The following is a 23432-nucleotide window of genomic DNA, read 5'->3' on the forward strand; positions in this document are numbered from 1 at the left end:
TGTGATAAGTACTTCATTTGTATTTATTCGTTGAGCCCCCGTACAACTCTCATAAAGTCTAATTTTACAGATGAGGAAACTGAGGCACAGATCAGTTAAAAGAGCGTCCAGAGGTCACAGAAGCAAGTTGTAAACCTGGGATTCGTGCTCAAGCCTCTTGGTCACACAGTTCATCCTCTTCACCGCACTGCCTCCACCCAAAGGGACTTTTACGTCTGTAATCTTCTAAAAATCTAGCAAGTAACCATCATTGTTTTCTGCTCAATGTCTAAGCTGATCTGCACCCATCCTGTATATAAACACTGGTGTAAAATCAACAAATGTTTTAGACCATTTCTGAAAGACCTAGAAAATTATCTGAATTACAATTTGTGTCTCGCGTGGAAGATAAAAAGTTGAGTTCCTTTTAAGAAGTTCCCACACCTAGGCCCAACTGAGCAAGCCCTGGGCGGTGCCGCAGTGGGGTTCCGAGAATCGTGGACCTGCAGCTGCGGCCAGGAGACGGTAAACACATCCTGGGGCGGGGGCTCTGTTCCAGCAGCTCACACCTCAGTCCCGCTCTGCACGCGGCCCTGCCGGCTCTCAACCACATCCCGGGCACTGTCCGCGGTGCTGAGAGGTAGTGGCCGTCGTGGGAGGGTGAAGACACCATCCCAGTTTTTGGGTCACCTCCTGGCTCATAAAAAACGCTACTTCGTGAACTTAAAATCCTTTAGTTCACTTATTAGTATTAAAAACTCCTAAAGATACGCCCTTATTGTAAAGCATAAAGCATCTTGCTCTGTGTCCAGCCTCACAGTTGCTCAATATGGGACTGAGTAGAGCCCAAGCACCTCACTACAGAAGACAGAGAGACAGGAGATCCATTTCCATGAATCCAGGGTCTTCTGGGAGCCCTTGACCACAGCACAATGTTTATTTAGTCTTAGCCTGACAACCTGATGACAAGTTTCATCTTCAAACTGTCAGTAGGATGTTCACAGAACAGAGTTTAATATTTGAATAATGCCCCTTGTTGTAAACAGTCTCACACACTCAGTGCCCAGGGGGTCCAGGCTTCTTTCTGACACTTCGCTTTTCTGAAGATCAGGACTGTGAAAACACAGGCAAGACTTCTGACTCATCTCTACACGGCTTGACTGTCTTTGCAGGCATCAGATAAAGAAGATTCTTCCAGAACCGTGAGTTATACGACTCAGATTTGTCAGCCTTCCACTTCAGAACTCTGTGAGATTTCAAAAGCTTTAGGGATTGAGGCAAGAATGCAAAGTCACTGACAGGTGTAAATTCAATTAAGATGATTTTAATTCTCCTTTCCACCAGTGCTGCATGGAGTCCACTTTCAAGTTCATATCTGACTCCGTTGGACATATAGCTTTTACTCAGGACTATGATCAGCCTGCGGCTCTTCTCTATTAAGGAGTGGATTTCTTCAACAGCAGCTGAAATGCAAGACGCGACAGGTTAACTGAAGAGAACTGGAAAGGTGGGCATGAGACAAAAGTCATTTCGCACAGTCTTACTTTGTATTAGTTAACTCAACTTCACTAGCAAGTTTTTCTTTAAGACAAATCACTAATTCTTTTTTTAAATTGAAGTATAGTCAGTTTACAGTGTTGTGTCAATTTCTGGATTTCTGGTGTACAGCATAATAGTTCAGCCATGCACATACATACATATATTTGTTTTCATATTCTTTTTCATTATAGGCTACTACAAGATATTGAATATAGTTCCCTGTGCTATCCAGTAGAAACTTGCTGTGTATCTATTTTATATATAGTAGTTAGTATCTGCAAATCTTGAACTCCCCATTATCCCTTCCCCCACTGGTAACCATAAGTTTGTAATTCTTAATTTTATATGCCTATTAAAAGAAGCAATTATCTACACAACAGTAACACTCTGTGCCCCACTTTCTTCTCAATATTTTATGTATGTTAACTCATTTAATCATCATAATGACCCTATGAAGAAAGCATTGTTATCACCCTCATTTTACAGATGAGGACACCAAAGCACAGAGTTGTTAAGTAACTTGCTCAAAGTCACACAGCTAGTGAATGGCAGAACCAGAATCTGAACCCAAGTGGTCTAGTTCTGGAGTGTTTCTTCCTAATCACTACACGATCTTGCCTCTTTACACACTGGAGGAACATGCTGAAATTTGAATTTAAAGGTTTTTTTTTTAAATCCTGCCATTATTCTAGACCATGGGTTGATAAACATTTTTTGTAAAGGAGAAGATGGCAAATATTTTAGCCTTGCAGGTCCTATCGTCTCTGTCACAAAAACTCAACTCTGCTGTTGTAGCTCAAAAACAGCCACAGACAACACGGGGACCTAAGTGTGGGGCTGTTTTAATAAGGGCGGCCAGCCAGACCCAACCCATGGGAGATAGACTGACCACCTCTAGCCCTTCTCAAATAGAGTTTTTAACCAAAACTAACTACAATTGACTATGCAAACATTATTTTTATTTAAGAACTAAGAAGAAATTTATTTTCAAAGTGACTCCTAGAAAATAATGGAAATATAATAAAAATTGATGTAAAGCCAAGCAGAAATGCTTTCTAAGTGACAACGTCTCCTTAGACAGCAAGACGTGACACACAAAAATATCGCAGGGTTGGAAGCATCTGATAATTCAGCAAATTGCTCTTTTTGAAAAGTTATTTAAGATTATTAAAAAGTAGGCTATTTTCTCTCTCTAATTTGTAACATGTTCCCTTCCTAATTTGTAAACTAGGAGGGAAGAAACAACTGTTTCTTATTCACTGCTTCATCCTCAACGGCCAGCTGAGAGTTTGGCACAAGGAGGGTGCTCAGTAAACACTGGCCGAATGAATGAATGATGGTAACAATGGAGTCATTTAATACAAACCAGTCTCCAAAATAATTTGACACCAGATTCCAAATCTCTGGAAGACTTCAGAGAAACCATGTAGATGTTACTAAATTTCTTTGATTTTTAACTGTAATACACTTCTGTATATGTGTTATGGCCATCTGTATTCAGATATTAATTTTAAAAATTGAATTTCACAACTAAAATATGGTACAAATCACCAATCTCCTGTTATTCATATTTGCCAATGCCCCTACTAACTGCTACTTCAATTTTCTCACCGATGTCAACACAATAAAGAAGCAGCATTTTCTGGTAAGAATTAACCTGTATGTATAGTCCAAAGGATCATGTATTAAATCAGGAACTGGTTCTGCTGTACAAAATATTATCGTAAAAGGTAGTCTTACGTATTGTGGCGTACTTCTAGAGAAATGCCTCATGATAATGATCATTCTGAATCTGGTTCTGAAAATGGAATGCTTGCTTCCTTTCCCCAGAGATTCAGAGAAATCTGAAGTCAAGTGAAGAGACCAGGGCCCAGGCCAGGACCTCGAGAGGCCGTTATTGGAGGCAGTGTAGTTCGCCCATTTTCTCACAATTGACCATATTGATTTAGGTGGTTATTTCTTGTTTAGAAGACAACTTCATTGGTTTGTTTTTTAAGCACACAGCATAGCCTTTTGTAAGGCTAAGCAGTTCACCTTTTAAAAAGAAAGTGACCCGCACTCATCTTCTATCTGCTATTCCCTTTCTTACCTCCTCCAGGCATCACATCCCTTTCAAATATGCATAACTTATACCCAAAATGTTTCTCCAACACCCTGGGCAAAATCTCCACAGCAAAGGCGTGCTCCTCTCCGTTCTCGGGCCGGCATTCCTTTAGGTAAGACACAAAAGCGTCGTATGTCTTCCCATCTAGGAGATAAGATTGACTCTTTTAATGAGTGTGTCAATCAAGGTCTATTTAAGTACAGATTTCAGTGGAAGTCATGAAAAATGGGAAAGGAATCACTGAAAAAGAAAAGGCAAACATACCCTCCTCAAGTCCAAACTCATCAAACTGTACACATCAAATATACATAATTCTTTGCATATTGATTATGCCTCAATGAAAACAAAAGAATAAAATATTTTGATAAAAAACAAATTAAAAAATAAAACGAGAATTTTAAACTAAGTAATTCTTAAGATCTTCAAACATTCATTGGTTCCATGATTTTTTTTATGCATTATTCTTTACCTCTGACTTTTTAAGTTGTCAGAAACAAAGAATAAATCAAATTATTATTACAGATCAACAACAAAAACAGTACCCTTGAACCTTGTATGCTATCAAGCAACCAATTAGCAAAAATTTTTTAAGCATGTACATTAAGACTCCCACTGCTTGACACCAGAAAGGGACAAAGAGAAATGCAAGATACAGGCCACGGGACTCAAGAAATTTAAAGATGGTGAAAGGCCAAGGAGCCCAAATATTCCCGCAGTCCAGTATTGGAAAGCAAATCTCACCTTGGCTTATTCTATCCATATCACTTAATTCTATCACCATCCCAGTGTTACCTCCACAACCATCCCCTGGAAAGTGAGGATGGAAGCTAAGCTGAGTGTTTACACTGGAGAGTGGGAAGGAATGATGGGAGTGATTGCAACAACATGCTACGGGAACACGTGCTGTGATGTTTAAAAATATGACATGATACTAGACGTCAGGAGGAAAACTTCTGGTCTATTAAAAGGCTTTCACTGATGATAACTTCTACTCCTATTTAATTCCTGATAAGGAAGCAGCACTCAATGGCTACAGGGACACCTTCAAGGGACTGTGCTACCTAAATAGCAAAGATCATTCTACTAACTGGGTAACCGAAAAATTATAGACATTTTTGTCTTCTACCTTCATCTAATCTCCTTGAGAAGACAGAGCAGACAAATGCAAAAACCTGAAAAAGTTTACAAACAACCCATTAGCAGACGCAAGACAGTGTCAACAAAACAACAAAGCTAACAAACAAAATGACTTGATCAGGGAATAAGGAGTGATCTTGACGGACAAGACGCTGACTGGGGTTGGTAGAGGGAGGAGGGGAAGTGGTGGGGAAACAGTTTATCCTCATCCCATGACAACTGATGAGATGGTAGAAGAGTTAGATTTATGCTCGGGTGTGTTATTGGGATTAATGAATTTGCTACTGAGTTGGAGATTAAACATTATTGGGTCCTGTATTCACTGAATAGGAAATGAAACCGTTCTCAGTCCGTGTTCTTTGTGGTGTCACACCATTATGTTCAACAGCCCAACCCGGTATCTTCAACAGCACCCAGGCTCTCAAAACAACCCTTTCTGTTCCCAGGAAAAGCTGCTTCAGTCCCACCCAGAGCATCCTGGCTCAGGGTCCGACTCAGAACCTACATTGGTTTAAAGCAATTGCTCTGTAAAACTGAATGCATACGAAAGAGCAAACATTTCAGTAAACGTTACAGAATTAATGTGCATAACAAATGTAAGAAAAAATGGCCAAAAACAGAGCCAGTTCTGAGTTTAATCAAGAAGTGGGTTCCCTGGATAATTCTTAGGTTATTGAGAAATATGGCTATTTATTATTAAAAGTAAGTGCTGGTGATTCCATTAGCATACTCACTATGTCAGTGATTAAAATGGGTGCCAAGATTTAAGAAATAAGTAAGTACACTTCTAAAAACGGTACATTTTCTTATAATCAAGATGTAACTAATTGGAATAAACTGAGAAGCTGATTCAGTCAAGTTTATACTGTGATATACACGTGGATCTGGGCAAAGTCTATTGAAAACCTTCTGGGAAGGAGTCACCATTGCAGATCCCATTAAGAGCACTTGTGATTCACGCAAAGAGGTCAAAACATCAGCATTAACTGAAGTTTGGAAGAAGTTGACTCCAACGCTCATGAATGACTATGAGCGTTCAAGACTTCTTGGAGGAAGTCACTACAGTCGTGACAGAAACCGCAAGAGAACTGGAATTAGAAGTGGACCCTGAAGATGTGACCAATTGCACGATGAAGCTTTTCAATGGATGAGCAAACTGAATGTTTTCTTGAGATGGAATCTAGTCCTGGTGAAGATGCTGTGAGGACTGCTGACAGGATAACAAAAGACCTAGAATATTCCATAAACATAGCTGAGAGGGCAGCAGCAGAGTTCAAGAGGATTGGCTGCAATTTTGGAGGAAGCTCTACTGTGGGTAAAATGCTGTCAAACAGCACTGAGCAATTGTGCATGAAAGAAAGAGTCAATTGATGCAGCAAACTTCACTCTTGTCTTATTTATAAAAATTACCACAGCAGCCCCAACCTTCAGCATCCACCACCCTGATCACTCAGCATCCATCAACATTGAGACAAGACCCTCAAAAAGAGACCCAACCAAAAGACTGTGACTTGCTGAAGGCTCAGATGCTGTTTAGCACTTTTTAGCAATAAAGTATTTTTAATTAAGGTATATACATTTTTTAAGACATAATGCTACTGCACACTTAATAGGCATTGGGAAAACAAAAAATTAGTGTTACTAACTGTATTGTGATATTAGCTTTATTGTGGTGACACTGAACCGGCAGCATCTCTAAGGTATGCCTGCATGTTGCATAGTCTTCCACATAGCACACCATTATTAGCAAAGTCAAAAGCTCACCACTATCAGTGACCTGGAGATAATATTTGCCTTTCATATTAGAGACAATGGGCTAACCTCCCTAAAATGTAAATAGCTCCTAGAAATGAACAAGCAAAAAAAAAAAAAAAAAAGGCAATAATCCAATAGAAAAATGGGCAAAGGACATGAACAGGCACTTTGAGAAAGGAAATACAAATGAGTCTTAAACACATGAGAAGTTGCTCCTACTCTTGCACAGTAAGCAAAGTGCAAATGAAGGTGACACTGTGACACTGCTCAGATTATACCGATCAGACTGGTAAATACCCAAAGGTTGTGGGAAAGACTATGAGAAAAAAATGTACTTCTACGCTTTGAAGGTGGTAGGGAGTATACAAGTGGACAAATTGGTAATGTCTGTCAAAATAACAATTGTATTCATCTCTGCATGTCTAGTAATCCCACTTTAGGGAATTCTTCCCTTAGTTACACTGCACACCTGTGAAATACAGCTGTACAAAAGCTCTCCATCACATCGTTCCTGCAATAAGAAAAGGTTGAAAGCAACCCAAGTGTCCTTTAAACAGTGACTAAATAAACAGTGGTAAAGCCACAGAAATCAAACACTGTGCAACCCTAAAAAATGAGAGATTTAATAAACTAATATGGAAGAGTGTCCATGGTACAGTAAAGCAAGATTCTCAACAGGGTGCATAACATGTTTAAGATTTGCCTTTCAAAAACAGGAGTGAAATAAGATCCTCAGTTCTTCTTTGTTTAGATACACTGTCAGTGGGGGATGAGGTGGGAAACACGGGCATGGGACAAGTGCACGTGTGCAAATTCTAATGCTTTTGATGTTTTGAACTACGTATGTCCTACACACACACGAGCAATGGGTTAGGTTGATTTTATTTTAATTTGGTGACTATTTTGAATCTTGAGGATTTCTAGTCACCTTTAAAAGTAGGGAAACTGAGACATAGAGTTACCAGATAGAAATAAGTAGCAGTAGATAAAAAGTGGCAGATTTGGGGGCTAGAGCGCAGGTTGTTTGGCATGTAGTTCAGGATTCTTGCAAGTACATCATGCATCCTCCTTTGCAGGTTAAACTGACGAACAACTCAAGTCAATTTAAATGATCTTGATGGAGGGCACAGGCTGTCTAAGGCGCCCAGATGGCGTGTGAGCAGTGACATTCAGACACACAGTCCCTGGGCTCAAGCATCTCACAAGGGCATTCGGGAGGACATGAATACATGCATGAAACAATTAAAGAATAATTTTTGGCAACATATAAGTGAACACAAGAAAAAGTAGCACAGACAACATTCATAATGGCTGATACATTCACATCAATTTATCTCCTGGAAGATTTCTACTGCCCATTAAGTCAGCAATATAATCAAAATGAGGTTCCTTTACTTGGCTTCTTAATGAAACCATAAAATAAGAAATCCCAGTGTCACGCCATTTGTTACCTGTTAAGGTTTCATCTCTTCCCGTGAAATGTCTATAAAATAGAACCAAGTCAACTCTATAAATGACACCCACAGTGACTAGGCACACGATGACCACTGAGATCAAAACAGCTACGATCATTCCTCGAGTGAAGATGTGGCCTGGGATGTCAATCACGTCTTGTAGAAAGAAAAAGAAAACGGGGGAAAATTAGAGAAATTTCACCAGTGTCTTTCGCCACAACTCTGCGGTTGTCAGATTTCACCTTCAACACGAATCCATTTGTCTGCCCAACACGCCCTACTGAGTTATTCCACATGTCTGCCTTTAGTCTCCGGGGGTCATCTTCCTGCTGCAGTTTTTGAAGAATAAAAATGTGTACAAGGACATGCAGGGACCTGAAATGAAAGCGCTGTGAGGGGTCTGTCCCTGCCTGCGGAAGTCAGATCTCCAGGACGCCAGGACACTTGGATGAAATGTAGAGGAACCCAAACATTAAGTCTCAGCTGGGGGCTGGGAACATACATGGAGGTGCAGAGTCTTGAGAGGGTGAGTGCCGAACTGAGGTCATCTGGGCTCCAGCCGGGCTTCCTCTCCTATTTCGTGTCCTAGGGAAAGTCACTGGCACCCTCAGCTCTTAGAAACTCCATCTGTATACACAGTACAGCTATGAAGCTAACCATGCTTTCTCCTTCACTTATAGGATTGCTGTTTTAGAGGAAGATTCAATGAAATATTACACATAATTAGTTTAACACAGTGCCTAATGCTCAGCTCTGAGAATTGTAACATAGTTTTATAGGGAAGTGTTCTTTGAGGAAAAAAAAATTACCTTTCCTAGATTGATTCAGTTTTTGGTCACTATGAACAACATGAGATAACATGGAGGAGTATAAAAGATAAAATAATTTTTAATAACTTTCCCACAATGTGGTAATGGCCACATGTCTCTATATTTCCTTCTAGGTTTTCTTTTTTTAGGGAAAATATTTACTTCATTGGGATTACATGGTCATCAGTCTTTATTTGCTTAACTTTATATTATGAGCATTTCTCTAGATTTTTAGTTATAATTCATAAAATCCCAATATTCAGGTCAACTGCAATCTATTTTACAAATATACATAATTCTGCCATGAACCTATGCATAAACTGTTATATATATATATATTTCTGATTATTTTGATTATTTTCCTAGAGTCGATTCTAATGGTAGAGGGATTTCTAGGTAAAGATGTAAACATGCCTAAAGCTCTTGCCATCTTAGCACCATTTTAGGGATTGTCTTTCCAGTAAAATTAACTACTGGGATGTAAGAAAGCAAGCGTAGTCATGTGAAAAGTGAACTCCGAATAAAGCCATGCCCTGATCTGGGGCTCCTGCATCTTTGAAAGGTCTGCAAAGCTGTGACTGTGCCCCATGAATACACACTCTCGGGCTGGTCCGCACACTCCTCCAGGGGTGATGGGGGAGTGCAAGGGCCTGTTCTCCAGGCAATGCTGCCAAGCCCAGCAGAAGGAGAAGCGATCAGGGTAGAAGCTTCCAGGACAGAGAGCGCAGCCACGTCCCGATCCAGCAGGGGAGAGGTGGCTAGCGGCCAGCACTCACCGGAAAATGCAGGCAAGGCAAGGGGGTCAAACAAAAAGAAGGGATTTGAAAGCCTCTGCCTCACAAGGGCTGGACAGAGGCACATACAGTCACATAAGGTAGGGGACACCTGTGACAATTCCTGCAGAGGGTGAGAGCAGAGATTTCTGAGCTAATCAGGTCTGAGTTTTGATCTCTTTACTAGTTGTGCGACATGGGGCAGTTTCTTCTCCTGTAAAGGTTTGTTGTGAAGATCACGTTAAGTGATGGTAAGAGCTCAGCACAGAGTCGGCTGTATAAGAACATGTAAAGGATGTTAGCTATTATTCCTGCATGCGGTAGAGTGACAGCCTTAGAGCAGATGCTCCAGGTGAGCTGCAAATGGTAACTTAGAGGGTGGCCTCTGGCCTTAGGTCCTCTCTCGTCCACTCCTTTAGTTTTTCACCCAAGTCAGACACAGCTCTGCCCACCCCAGCCTTCCTCTCTCTCTCTCCCCCCACTGCTCTGTGTGTGTGTGTGTGCGCGCGCGAGCGTGCACGCTTGTCTCTGTCTGTCTGTGGGTCTCTGTCTCTGCCTCTCTCAGATCCTAACCTTTCCCTGCACATCCAGGAAATTGATGGTCCAGCATGAAAATGAACAATAATGAGTAATAACAACTGGAAAGTTTGGCTTTTGGGCCCCAGACATGGCCACTTCTGAGTTGTTCCTGAGCCTTGGGTTGTGCCGTTTCGGTGGAGGATGGAGCACTCCATCAGGAGGGCACGGAAAAACTGGGTCCACAGATCAGAGCCATCAACTGGCTGCTTGCCAAGTCCAGGGAGGGAAGCTTCAGTTAATTTTTGTTGAATGAATGACCACACCCAAGGGTGCCCTGTGCCCAATGACCAGCTAAGGTAGGGTGGAGGCAGCAACGACTCCCTGGGCCACTGGCCTCAGCCTACGCCAAGTTGGAGACCTTCCTCTGGTTGTTCAGGCTGTGCCAGCGCTGCCAGGACTCCCTCCCCTGTGCCCCACACCCGCCAGCATCTGTCCCTGAGCTCCACCTATCTCCTTGCTCTGGGCCCCTGGTTTCTACCTGGGAGTGGAATCTGACTGAGCGCAAAAGAATAAAGTTGAGGTTTTCCTTCTCTGCCTGGAATCGGGGCACAGGGGATTCCAGCGGGGGCTGAGCACCGGCCCTGCTGCGGGATGCCTGCGACACCGGGTGCCTCCTTCGCCTGGCAGGAGCTGGGCTCCTGGTGTGTAACATGAGGACACGATGACCTTTGACGGGGTCTCTCAGCTGTAACATTCTAGGTCTCCAAAAAGTGGTAAAAATTGTATTGTAAAATTAAATTAAATTTCTCACACCTTTTTTTAACAAGATGAAGCTTTTTGTGTCGATGCCTTCCTTGCCGACCACAGAGCAACTATATGAACGGTTTAGATTTTTTTCATTAATATTCTTAATTATCAGGGCTTTTGAAGCAAGCAATTTGCCTTCTGAAGTCCTGTAAGAGAGGAAAATGATTTAGCAACAAGCTCTGTCATTGCCAACATTACCCACGAGACAGGAATTTGGATGTGCAAATACCTGTGTACAAAGACAATGCTCTGTGGTCTTTCCCTTCCCCCAGAAACCTTCCCTTTCTGGTGGGCTCTCTTCAAGAGTGGGCCATGAGGAACCCCCTGCTTCCTGGGGGTCTCAGCCCTCCTGAGATCATCTGGGGACAGCACTGTGACCTGCCTAATATTAAAATGCCTGGCAGGTAGTGATGCTAAATTGAAAATACAAAAAAAATTCTCTCAATTACAGGCAGACATCATTTTATTGAGTTCATTTCAAGGCACTGTGCAGACACTGCCCTTTTTATAGATTGAAGGTTTGTGGCAACTGTGTCAAGCAGATCTTTCAGCATCATTTTTCCAATAGCATTTGCTCATTTCATGTCTCCGAGTCACATGTTGGTAATTTTTTTTTACATTGTTTTTTTCTTTTAGTTTTTTTGTTGGGGGGGAAGTGGGGGAGAGAGGTAATTAGGTTTATTTACTTATTATTTTAATTTCTTTCTTTCTTTTTTCTTTTTAAATAGAGGTACTGAGGATTGAACCCAGGACCTCACGTGTGCTAAGCATACACTCTACCACATGAGCTACACCCTCCCCCACATTTTGGTAATTCTTAGTATTTCAATTTTTTTCATTATCATTACATTTGTTATGGTGGTCTGTGATCAGTTATCTTTGCTGTTATTATTCTAATTTCTCTGATATTTCTTTAGTAACAAAGTATTTTTAGTTAAGAAATGTACTTTTTTTTTAGATATAATGCTATTGTCCACTTAACAGACTACAGTATAGTCTGTTATAAACTTTTATCTAAAAGTTTAGTTTAAAACTAAAAACATCACTTTTATATGCACTGGAAAGCCAAAAAATTTGTGTGACTTGCTTTATCATGATATTTGCTTTATTGTCTTGGTCTGGACCTGCACATGCAACATCCCTGAGGGGTGCCTGTGTTTTCCCCTAGTTCTGCTGTCCTGGCTCCTCAGCCTTCCTCCCACTGTGGAGTCTCCATCAATTGTGACAGGACTGCAAGCCTTTCAGCACAGATGCAGTTTCATACCAAGTTTGTCCTCACAATCCTAAAGACCCCTCTTATTTTGTTCAGCGTTTAAACAGCACAGGGAAATATATACAAGATCTTGTGGTAGCTCACGGTGAAAAAGAAAGCGACAATGAATATATGTATGTTCATGCATAACTGAAAAATTGAGCTCTGCACTCGAAATTGACACAACATTGTAAACTGACTATAACTCAATAAAATAAAATTAAAATAATATAAATGTAAAAACAACACTATTCTCAGACACCCCCCTCCCCAGGCACATGAGAAATACCAATTCAGCTGTTCAGTGAGTGTCAAAAAATGACCGAGACCACCAGAGGCAGCCGGTTCTCTTTCTCTTCTAAAAGAATTCAAGCTGTCCTGTCCCTGATGCAAGGTAAATGCTCCTGACACCTGACACCTGCCGGTGACAGGGCCTGAAGGCGCTGGGGCAGCCAGCACGCCCAGGTGCAGTCTCTCACCTGCCATGCCCCTAGCAGCCGGGGCATGGTACCCACTGTGGCATCCAACTATCTCAAATGCATTTTGGAACATAATTCTGTGCAGCAGTTACCAACCCAGAAACATCAGCGATCCAACATCCATGAGACATCCAGGAGTAAGGCACAAAAAGCCACTGGGAAGCCAAAACAGACGCCATAAGGCGTTCATACACCTGTGATTAAGACTTAGCTTAGCTTAAGCTCCATTTCTGATAAGTTTGATGAGCTGGTCTTCTGTGACTCCAAAGATTAACAAGAGATAGATGAGAAGATGGGGAAATAGAGAAGGGGGAGAAATGCAGAAACCCAGGGTGGGGGGAAGAGGACAGACGCTGAGGATAAGATGCGACAGCCAGATAGCCACGCCACGCAGCTGCGCCCGGCCCCAGGCGAGGGCGTAGACCTCGCACTGTAAGGCACTTGTAGGCAAGTGTCAGCAAGAATTGAGAGCTTCCAGCATGATGATATAAAAAGCAGAGAAAAGCCCTCAGAAGTGCCGCTAAGGTGACAGACACCTTAGGCCCCCTACTCACTGGAACCTGAGTGGATCAGCACATTAAAAATGACAGTAATAATCCAGAGTCATTCCAAAATATTTAAATGGCCCATAGGCTTAGAATGTTCTGTTTTAACAAGTATGAACATCCCTTAGCAGGAGAATATAGGAACTTTTTGCACGAGTGCTGCCTCCCAGGTATCTGGCTAACCACTGCCCTGTTTGCTTTTTCTATCTGTTCTTACTGTCTTTCTAATTCCCTAATGGACTCCGGCAGGAAGATGCCTCCACAATTACTATGATCAACGTCAATCTGCCGACAACGAATGGCACAGGGCTGACACCTGGTCATTTACAGCAGTGCTTTCTCAAGACATCACTTAACACCTAACAGTCTCTGGAGAGCTTTCCGTATTTGACAAAATTCCTCAGTTCTCACCTTTAAGGAAGTTCCTCCCTGTAAGGAATGCTCTGGGAAAGAAGCATAAAAAGAAGCATAAAAAGAAGCTCTGGGCTGTCTCTAAAGAGCAGGAGGCAGTCCCACGTCAGCACATCTCACGCCCAGCAAACAAATCCCCAAAATCCCCGCGTGTGTGGGTCTGGAGCAGCAACGGCAGCAGACAGCCCGCCTGCGGCCGGGGCTGCCCCCCAGCAGGAAAAGGTACTAATGATGTACGCCGCAACATCTGGGCTCGCAGCTGGTCACAGTGACACGGGGAACACAGCTGGGCACGCCTGCTGCACACCGGGGGCTCGGAGTCACTTGCACGTGTCCCAGTCTCCCCACCTGGCCTTTTCTCTGGCACATTAGCAAACACAAAGCATTCAACGCAATTTTCACAATTCGGAAGACTGTGCCCCCAGGGGATCACTCTTTTATAAGACGCTAAGGTAAAGTCCCCGTCTCCATCAGATCCCGACTGACCAAAAGCAGCTTTTGTAAGGTGATGCTCAAAAGCCTCACCGACCTTCTTTTTCTAGTTTAGATCTCAGCAATACATTTCTGCGTAATTCACCAACCCAGAGTCCAGGAATCATAGTTATAAAATATGTAAACCACGATTATAAGTTAAATTCATCTCAAGTATCCTGTCGGCCTTTCAGGAGTCTGCTGTATTTATCTCACGTGTACACGATACAGTGTGATTTTTGTCTAGCAAGAAGCGCACAACGCACAGAATGCAGCCATACCAGATTCTCTGCCCTTCTTCTTCATGTATATTAGGGTCGTTTTCATTTTCTTTCCAGTTGTTCCAATAAATCTTATCCTTTTCATTCATCAAAGCAGAGCAGTTGAGCTGTATGTCTTTTCCTAGGTAAAAGTTGACAGCAAATGTGATTTTAGAAACTCAGGTTTCCCGAAGGTTAGGATTAATATAATCAATATATATTACCCTAATATATAATGTTAACATAGTGCTGCATCTCAAAAAAAAAGTCTTATTTTTAAATTAAAAAAAACTTATAAAGCAGAGAAATTAGGTTGTAATTACAAGTTATCACCAAACCATGAATTGGCTTCTTTTGAAATGTTTATGTCTAAATCAATTATTAAAACTTAGGGTGGCCAGTTGACTTTCTTTACGACATGTAACTTAATAGGTAGAGTCAGGCTAACACATCCACTGCAATTTCTAGGGGAAAAAATGGATAAAAACTATGGAAACCAGCGAACAACAGAAGGGCATCTTTAAAGTACAGGAAAAAAACTGCCAATCTAGAATTATTGAAATTATTGAAAAAAAATCTTCAAAATTGGAGGTAAATAAATATATTTTCAAGTAAGCAATTGCTGAAAGAATTTATTGCCAACATAACCGCAGTAGAAGAAATACCAAAGGGAATTTTTGACTCTCAGGAAAAATTATCCCAGATTAAAGCAAGGACATACATTTACAAATGAACAGTACAAGAAAGGACAAAGATTTGGGTATATATATATATAATAATTTTGGTTGTTTAAAGCAATGACAACATCAATTTCTTGTGAGTTTTATGACACATGTGGAGGACAGAAATATATAAAACAATAGCATAAAGTGAGCAAAGAGGATGAATGAAATGACCTGTTGTAAGGTTCTCACATGTTTGTGAAATGGTCAACGTACTAAGAAGTGCATTTGTCCTGCTGTAGGAAGACGAGAAGAGACGTTATCATCTCTAGGGGAGCTGCTATGAGGAATACAACACAGCATAACCAAAAAGAACCCAAAGCAGACCAAATAAAGAGAAATACTTTATTAATCTAAAAGGAAAGGAGAATAAAAGGAACAAATATCCCATAAGAAAACTGGAAACAGCGAGATAAGAGGCTTCACACCAACCGTATTAGTAAGCCATTCAATGTAAATGGATTAGACACCACACATACTGGATTTCAAAAAAGATCCAAACACAGGCAGCTTATGTGAGACACATGTTATGTATAAAGACAAACAAGTGTTAAAAGTAAAAGGATGTGAGAAAGGATAAAGCATGCCAATCCCAAACCACAGACAACTGACGTGTCTCTTGGACGTGAGAGAGAGCAGGCATTACAGAAAGATGTATGATGACAGATAAAGAGAGAGACTTCACAATGTTAACGTGTCAGTTCAAGAGACATCAACTTGTATGTGCCCATAAGATACCCTCAATATATGCAAAGCAAAAATTGACAGAGCTAAAGGATGTACAGACAAATTGACCATCATCACTGGAGGTACCAACATCTCTCTTGGCAACAGGGAAATCACACAGAAGACGAGAAAGGATATTGATGATCTGAACAATACCATTAACCAACTTCACCTAACTGACATTTATAGAATGATAAATCCAAAATCTGCAGAATACATATTTGCTTCAAAGGTACTTGGAACATTCATCCAGATACACCACAGTGTGATCCTTAAGCAAGTTACTACACATTTTAAAAACAGCAGTTCAGTGCATTATTTTGGACCATAATGAAACTAAACTGGACATCAATATCAGAAAAATTGCTAGAAAATCCTTCAAATATTTGGAAATTAAGACACATAAGTAATCCATAGATGAAAGAATAAATCACAAGGGAGGTTTGTTTAATATTTTGAACTGAAGAGTTGTGAGGATATGGCATACCAGTGTTGTTGGGAACAGCTAAAGTAGTGATCAGAGGGACATTTAGATCTTAAAATGCCCATACGACAAGAGAGGATAATTGAAACTGATTCTCTAACTCTCCATGTCAACAGAAGAAACATGAGGTGGAAATTAAGCCCAAAATGAGAAGAAAAAAATAATAAACATAAGTTCAGACATCAATAAACATACAAAACAGACAAACCACAAACGGCAAAGTGTCCGAGTTACACTGGGCATATGTGGCCATGCACATGACCGCGACCAGCTGTGGTCAAGGGCTGTGGGCTTTGGAAACGATCAACAAGTTCAAACAATAATCAAGAGCAAACAGTTTAAGAGACCTGAATCACAGCTCTGCCACTTTCCAATGGTTTGACTTCAGAGAATTAACTTAACCTTTCTGAGCTTCAGTCACTTCATCCACAAAATGGGAACAGTACCCCTCAGAGCTGCTTGGAGGATTTAATGAAATCGCATACTTCTGTCGCCTAATACAATACTTGGATTAGCATCTGTGGATTTATTCTTTTCCTTCCTTCCTTTCTCTTTTGAAAGAAATTATGCAGCTGGGACATATTGATTCAGCAGGACTTGCCTAGACAAACCTTAAATGTACAGTCAATTAATTCAAAGTGAATTCATTAATCAAATATTCAAACCACACATTAAGTTTGAATCATTTCTCCAGAGTATTTCCAATGAGTTTTTGTAATTAAAAATGCCCACAGATGCTATTAAAATCACATACAAAGTGACTAAATCCACAAGTCTACAAACCACAGGCACTTCCATAATCTTTTGAACAGACTGTTAATTTTCATTATTGCTTAAAAATAGCAACAAACAATGACAAGGTTTTCCTGCTCTTGAAATGTTCTTCAGTAAACATGGAATGTTACATAATGTTGATCATTAAGAAACCAGATTTAACCTTGGAAAACTCAGTTACGCCCCCCATTCATATATGCAAAATATACGTATGTCAAAATATACCTAATTCCACTTTAACATGAGTAAGCTTTGGTCCATGAAGAACTGGAATTATATTATTGCGATCTAAAAGTGAAAAAAAAAAAGAAACAAAAATGCATTAGTGTTGTATCGAGCTTTGCGAAGACAAAAACATTTGTTGTAAATACGCTTATAATACCATGTGACCAAAATTCTAACAATCATCCTGTTACACTTATTACTTTATCATATTTTCATTAAATAATGGTTGCAGCTAATACTCTTTGTTGTTTCATTGTCCATCGACTCAAAGCTCACCTAGCTGGAGAAAGCACACTGAACTCGGTCTTCCCTCAGTGCCTGTCTGTGGCTTCTGCTCACCGCAGCTAAAAGCCAAAAGATGACATTCATCCAGGGGGACAACCAAACTTGCAGGACTTAGGAGACGCAAAGTCACTGGGAATCAATCACCTTTCTGCTTTCCTTTCTTCCTTCCACCCACCCTCAACTCCTCATGATGGATTTATTGGGTGCAAGGTCAAGACCTGGGTTGGGTAGGCAAGGCACTCACTCCCAGGTGCCTCTGGAGACCCTCCCCTGGCAGGACAGTGAGAGGAGACGCCCCTTCACTTCTGTGCCCTGAAAACTTCACTTGCCACACCCTAGCCCCAGCCCAGCTTGATGTCCACACCTGTGAGCTCAGTTCTGCTTCTGTTCCTAAGTGACTTCTGACCCCGATCGGAGGCACATAAATATTCTCCATCTCAGCCCCATCTGGCAAAGCGTAGGAGGTAAGCAGCCCCCGGCAGCCTCCCACAGAGGGCTGTCCCACCACCTAGGGGGCTAATACGTGCAGAACCCTGAGAGCCCTGCGGTCCCACGTTTACTCGCCACACAGTCACGTTCTTGCTCCTCCCATCAGCATCGGAAACTTTCTTCATCACCTGGATTCTCCCTTCTAGTACGTCCGTGCTTCTGGGGCATTTGCCAGTAAGGTCCAGAGCAGCCCTCATGGGGCTCCCAGCAAGCACAGTGCCTGGTCATGAGGGGAAAAGGAGACTCGGGGCTCTCCCTCAGCACCCACGCCCTCCCAGCCTCCCCCAGGGTGAGACTCTCCTCTGGGCAAGCCTGGAATTCACACAGGCAGGAGGAGCTGGGCTGCCTCCAAAGAAAGAGCCAACCCTGAGGTCTGAGAGCACCGAGGAGCGGGGGTTGGTCCCAGGACGAGGGGACAGGAGGTGGCTTGGGGTAATGGAGAAAATTCCTACTGACTGTCTTTCTCTTGATCAGTCTTTGTTCTCAAGAACTTGGTGGGAGTCTTGGGAAGAGGTGGTAAAAAGAACATCACTAGGAAAGGACATCTTAAAGAGAGGATGCCGGGTACCAGAACTGGAAGTGTATGCTGAGAACCAGAGCAGCACCGGGCTTGCAAAACTGGTGTAAAGTGAGGGGCACAGTCCTATTTAAGGTAACAGAAGAAAAAAAACACTTCAGCGTGCGCCCCTGGAAAGCCAGGTCTACCTATGAAGCTGCTGTCACGGAATCAAAATGGCACAGAGACCATCAGCTGTAGGAGGAGACATCAGCACATCAGCCAGAGCGTGAGATGAGGACAACGGTGGAGGCCAGGCGGGATGGAGTGGACTGTGGTCCAAGGCGCGGTGCTCGCCCCGTGACAGCTGAGAGGGCTGCACCCACGACCGCAGCTGAACACAGACAAGGTGGCCGCTCAGAGTCCCGCTGCCCTCAGCAGGGGTCACGACACCTCCTGGTTACCAGCGTCAACTCTAAGCTCTACATTATAAGAGAATGGTGGCAAACTTCACCAAAACCGAAGGTGAAGAGTCTAGATTCCTTGTTGAATGAAGCAGGACTGAGAAACTGTCGCTGTCTCGGCACGGGCGCACCTTGGAGGTATCGTGAGTTCCGTCCAGGCCACCACAATAAAAGCGAGCATCTCAATAAAGTGAGTCACACAGATTTTTTTGGTTTCCCAGGACATATAAAAGTTATGTTTACACTATATGGTAGTCTATTAAGTGTGCCTTATGTCTAAAAAACAATGTGCATAGCTCAATTTTAAAATAATACTGTTGGAAAAGTGCTCATAGAGCAAATTGCTCAACACTGGGTCGCCACAAGACTTCCATTTTTTAAAAAAACAGGCAGTATCTGCAAAGCACAATAAAATGAGGTAAGCCTGTACTTCACTCAGCAGACATGTAATGAGCACCTACAGTGCCAAGTGCCAGCCATAAGTATGGGAGACGTCAAGATGAGGAAGAGGACTCAGCTGAATCCCATCTTTCCAGGAGCTCCGCAGTCTAGGGACAGAAACGGGCATGCCGTCCGATTCTGACAGCAGCCAGAAGTAAGAACAAGAGCAGAGGAGGAGGGACGTTTGGGCTGAGTCCTGAAAGTTGCAGGTGGCGTTCCCCAAGAAGACAAGGAAAATAAGATGGGTGGTTAAGACAGAAGACTAGCACTTGGGGCAGTGGGGGGCCTGGGGGGCGGCAACGGGGATGGTAATAACAGAGCTACAAGTTGGAAAAGGCAAGGAAATCTGTTCTCCTTCAGAAACTCCAGAAGGAATGCAATCCTACTGAAACCTCGACTTTAGCCCAGTGAACTCACTTCAGACTTCTGACCTCCAGAACCGTAAGGCAGTTGGAATGAAGAGGGAAAATGATGCTGAAATAAAGAAGCTCTGGGAAGCATGAGCCCACGATGCTGTTGAACGAGTCACTGCAGGAGGGTACACTTTCCCAGAGGATGGGAAAGAACATGAAGGGTGGACAAGCCACCTGTCCTCAGATACTCAGAGGAGCAGTCATTTCAGAAGGGACCAGACTTGATCTGTGGAGTTCCTGGAGGCAAACGCAAACCAGGGAGTGGGACCGACAAGAAGGCACAGCTGGACTCAACGGGAGCAGAAGACTTCTCCACAATCAGGCACAAAAGCCTGGCCTCAGCTATCGCGGGAGTTAGTAACTTCCACAGTAGTTCCCGAGGAGAGACTGAACGATCCGGTATTGGCTGAGCCATATGAAGGAGATCTTCACAGTATGGGGTTTAATTAAATTATTTCTAAGATCTCTGTTACCCTAAAATGCAGGCTTCAGTTTTTCCATTAGATATGGTCTGGGTTCGTGATCAACCAGACTAAGTCATCATCCCAAAAGGTAGCCCCTTTCCACCGCCACACCTGTGCTCCTTACCTGCCCGTCCACCACACTCAGCCTCCAAGAACCAGCTCAGGGCATCCTGCGTCTGTTCTAGCTCTGCACCCTTAGCACCTCACAGACAACTCCAGTTTCGTACACTATGGTGCTTCCACCTGGCTTATCCCGTCTCCTGACTGTATTCAAATTCCTGAGAACACTACACTACTCACTACATCTCCTATTTCCCTGCTCCCTTACCTCCCAACACTCAGTACAGCTTATTAAATACAGACACCTGTCAATAAATATTTGTTGAGTGTGAACATATGCTTAATAACAAAAGACTCTACAATTTGCTCAAATACCAAATAAGAGAGCTGACGCATGGGAGGATCACCCAGATAAACTTTCGTTTCTAGATCCCCCTCAAAATTATTCAGCGTGGTGGATGATGCCAAAGATTCTGACCCTTATATTTGAACTACTGTTGTGGTTATAACTCCCACTAGGTTGCCTCTGGCTTCTCATACTGCTTTAGAAGAAAGAAGAGATCCCATTTTACTAAGATGCATTTGTTTTGTCCCAATTCTAAAATTTCTCTTACCTCCAACTATTGTTATATTGAAGGTTTTGGTGACGTTAAATAGTTTCCCATTGTGACGGAGGAAAAACATGCAGGTATAGTAGCCTTGGTCTTCAAACTCTGCATTCTTTGAAAATGGGTTTTTACTGTTCTCTATCTTTTGACAGTCCTGTGTTTTAAAAAAAACAAGGTAAAGTAGTTTAAGTAAAAGCAATATTGTATTACAAGAATTCAAATTTTTAAAGTGAAAGATCTTTAGAGAAAGAGGGAAACACTGAGCACTAGCAGTTTCTGAGTGACTGTCCCAGTGACTTGGCACCACCTCTCCTGGAACAATGAAACACAGTCCTGTTACTGGAATTAGCGTCACCATTATTAACACATGCTGGGAAGTGGAGCGTGGGGAGCACTGTTGCTGCCTTTGTCATTTTCTTTTAATCTCTCTCTTATTCACACAAAGAGAGGGAGGAGGAGGAGGAAGGAGAGAAAAAAATCACTACAACAAAAAAAATTCCTGCATTGGTCAAAACTTCCCACACAGCTCTATTTCTTACCACTTTGAGCCTAATTCCATGTATTCGGGACCACCCATCCTGGGGGTGGGTGGTGGGGGTGGGACCAGAATTACTCAGAGAGCTGAGTACCTGGCAGACCACCCACTCCCTTGATGTCCTCCACCAGACGACAGTGGACTGACAAGAAATGCATCGAGAACACTCCAACGTGTAGGCACACACAAACATGTCTCCCTAAGACAAACTTCCAAATGTTACAGGAATCAATCGTAACGAAAAACCCACCTTCTTCAATCCAGCCATCAGGGACCCACAGATAGGTTCTGAAGCAAAGTTTGTTCACCTCGACCAAACTGCCAGCCTCGACCATGTGACCCTGTTCCTGTAAATATCAACCAAGGAGCACCTACTGCCCACAAAATCGTACACACCAAAATGTTCTGGACCCAGACTTAGTTTTTCCAAGGCATGTTAAAATGTCAAGACCAAGGCATCTAAAAAATCTTTATTTTTAATTCCAACCAATTATTTACTGATACAGCTTCCTTGCTCCTCTCCTCTCAGTTTTCCAGCTAAAAACATCCTTGATGCGTCTCATTTTCTAAATTTAAATATCTGCATATAGGAATTTCTTAAAACTTGGTACCCTGATCCTCACAAATTTACAGGTACTGTGAAACATTTGCGTATTTGACAGGAAATAGAGTCAGCTCAGGACTGACACAGATGTTTGGAAAACATTTTGGGTAAGAGCTCTCCTTGACGAATCACAAGTAAACAGTGTTCGAGCAAAAGGTACAAACGAAGGTTTCTAAGAAATCACTGTCGGTAGCTTGAACTTTCTCAAGGTCTTCCGTTCAGACCACCCTCTCTCACAGAGCTTCAGAGTTTCCATAACAGAGTTACATTTTCTATAGAAATAACATAATTTGTGTCATGTATGTGTGTGTAAGCGTATGTATATTATGCACTGCACACGTGAGTGCAAATACAACTTGTGTATACATAATTTCCATAGTGTTGTCTAAACACACTCTGACAACTCAACACATAGAACCAACGGAAGAAAACAGACAATTCACAAGAGAAGAAATACTAAGACGCAATAAATACATAAAAATGTTTAACTTATTATTAAGAAGAGAAATGGGGAAACAGAGTTACAGAAATTTTGCATGTCAGATTTTTAAATTTTTTTGAAGTATTCATCCTTTTATGGTACTGGTACAAAAAAAAAGGATTTTCAACTGGTATTGCTCCCTGGAGAACAGTTTGTCAGTGTAAATCCAAAGCTATAAACATGCTCATTGCCTTTTACCTAACAATTCTACTTTTATGAATTTGGTTAAAAGATAAAATCATAATACACCATAAGGCTTAGGGGAATGATATTTATTTTACTCTTATAAATAATATTGAAAAGCAGGAAACTAACAAATGTCCAATAACAGGGAATCAGTTAGATACAAGTGTATACACAACAGAATCAATTAGATACAAGTGTATAACAATGGAATCAATTCGATACAAGTGTATAAACAACGGAATCCCATGTTTAGGAGAATATTTAAAGACGTGGGGATATAGTCACGGTATAATTTTTAGTGAATAAAGGAAAACCACCACTTTTTAAAGGTAGATGTTGACACAGAAGAACCCCCAGCCTCCAGCTGAGTGGTCTCTGCTATCTTCATTATTCATTTTTTCATCTTCCAATTTCATAAACTCATATATATTCAGGAAACAAACATACTATAGAATTTAAAATGTTAAGTATATGTGGCAGAAGGAAATGAACTAGCATTCCTAAAAATTAATTTCCTGAAAGGGAAGGAAAACGAAGGAAGGGAGACGAAGCTGTTATCATTTATTGAACACCTGCTGTGCGCGGAAGCTGCGCCCCATGTGGGGTGTGGTGGGCCACGCGGCCACCTGAGCTGCGTGGGTTCACAGCTTGCATGTCGTGAGACCGAAATGTTCCACAGCC

At 42.0% G+C, this 23432-nt stretch overlaps 1 protein-coding gene across 1 annotated transcript in view; it reads right to left on the reverse strand.

The window, feature by feature from the left end:
- Positions 1–23432, reverse strand: part of IL18R1 (interleukin 18 receptor 1) — a 35986-nt gene continuing 12554 nt past the window's right edge. The window contains exons 5-11 of the mRNA XM_031691971.2: positions 20952–21099; positions 17226–17288; positions 14316–14436; positions 10883–11022; positions 7966–8124; positions 3608–3766; positions 1–1442 (exon numbers count right to left, since the gene is read on the reverse strand). Coding sequence (XP_031547831.2) covers positions 1087–1442; positions 3608–3766; positions 7966–8124; positions 10883–11022; positions 14316–14436; positions 17226–17288; positions 20952–21099 — 1146 coding nt within the window. The 3' untranslated portion in view covers positions 1–1086. The remainder of the gene's footprint in view (positions 1443–3607; positions 3767–7965; positions 8125–10882; positions 11023–14315; positions 14437–17225; positions 17289–20951; positions 21100–23432) is intronic.

The sequence above is a fragment of the Vicugna pacos genome, chromosome 28, assembly GCF_048564905.1.
Source record: "Vicugna pacos chromosome 28, VicPac4, whole genome shotgun sequence".
In the NCBI taxonomy this organism is placed as follows: Eukaryota; Metazoa; Chordata; class Mammalia; order Artiodactyla; family Camelidae; genus Vicugna; species Vicugna pacos.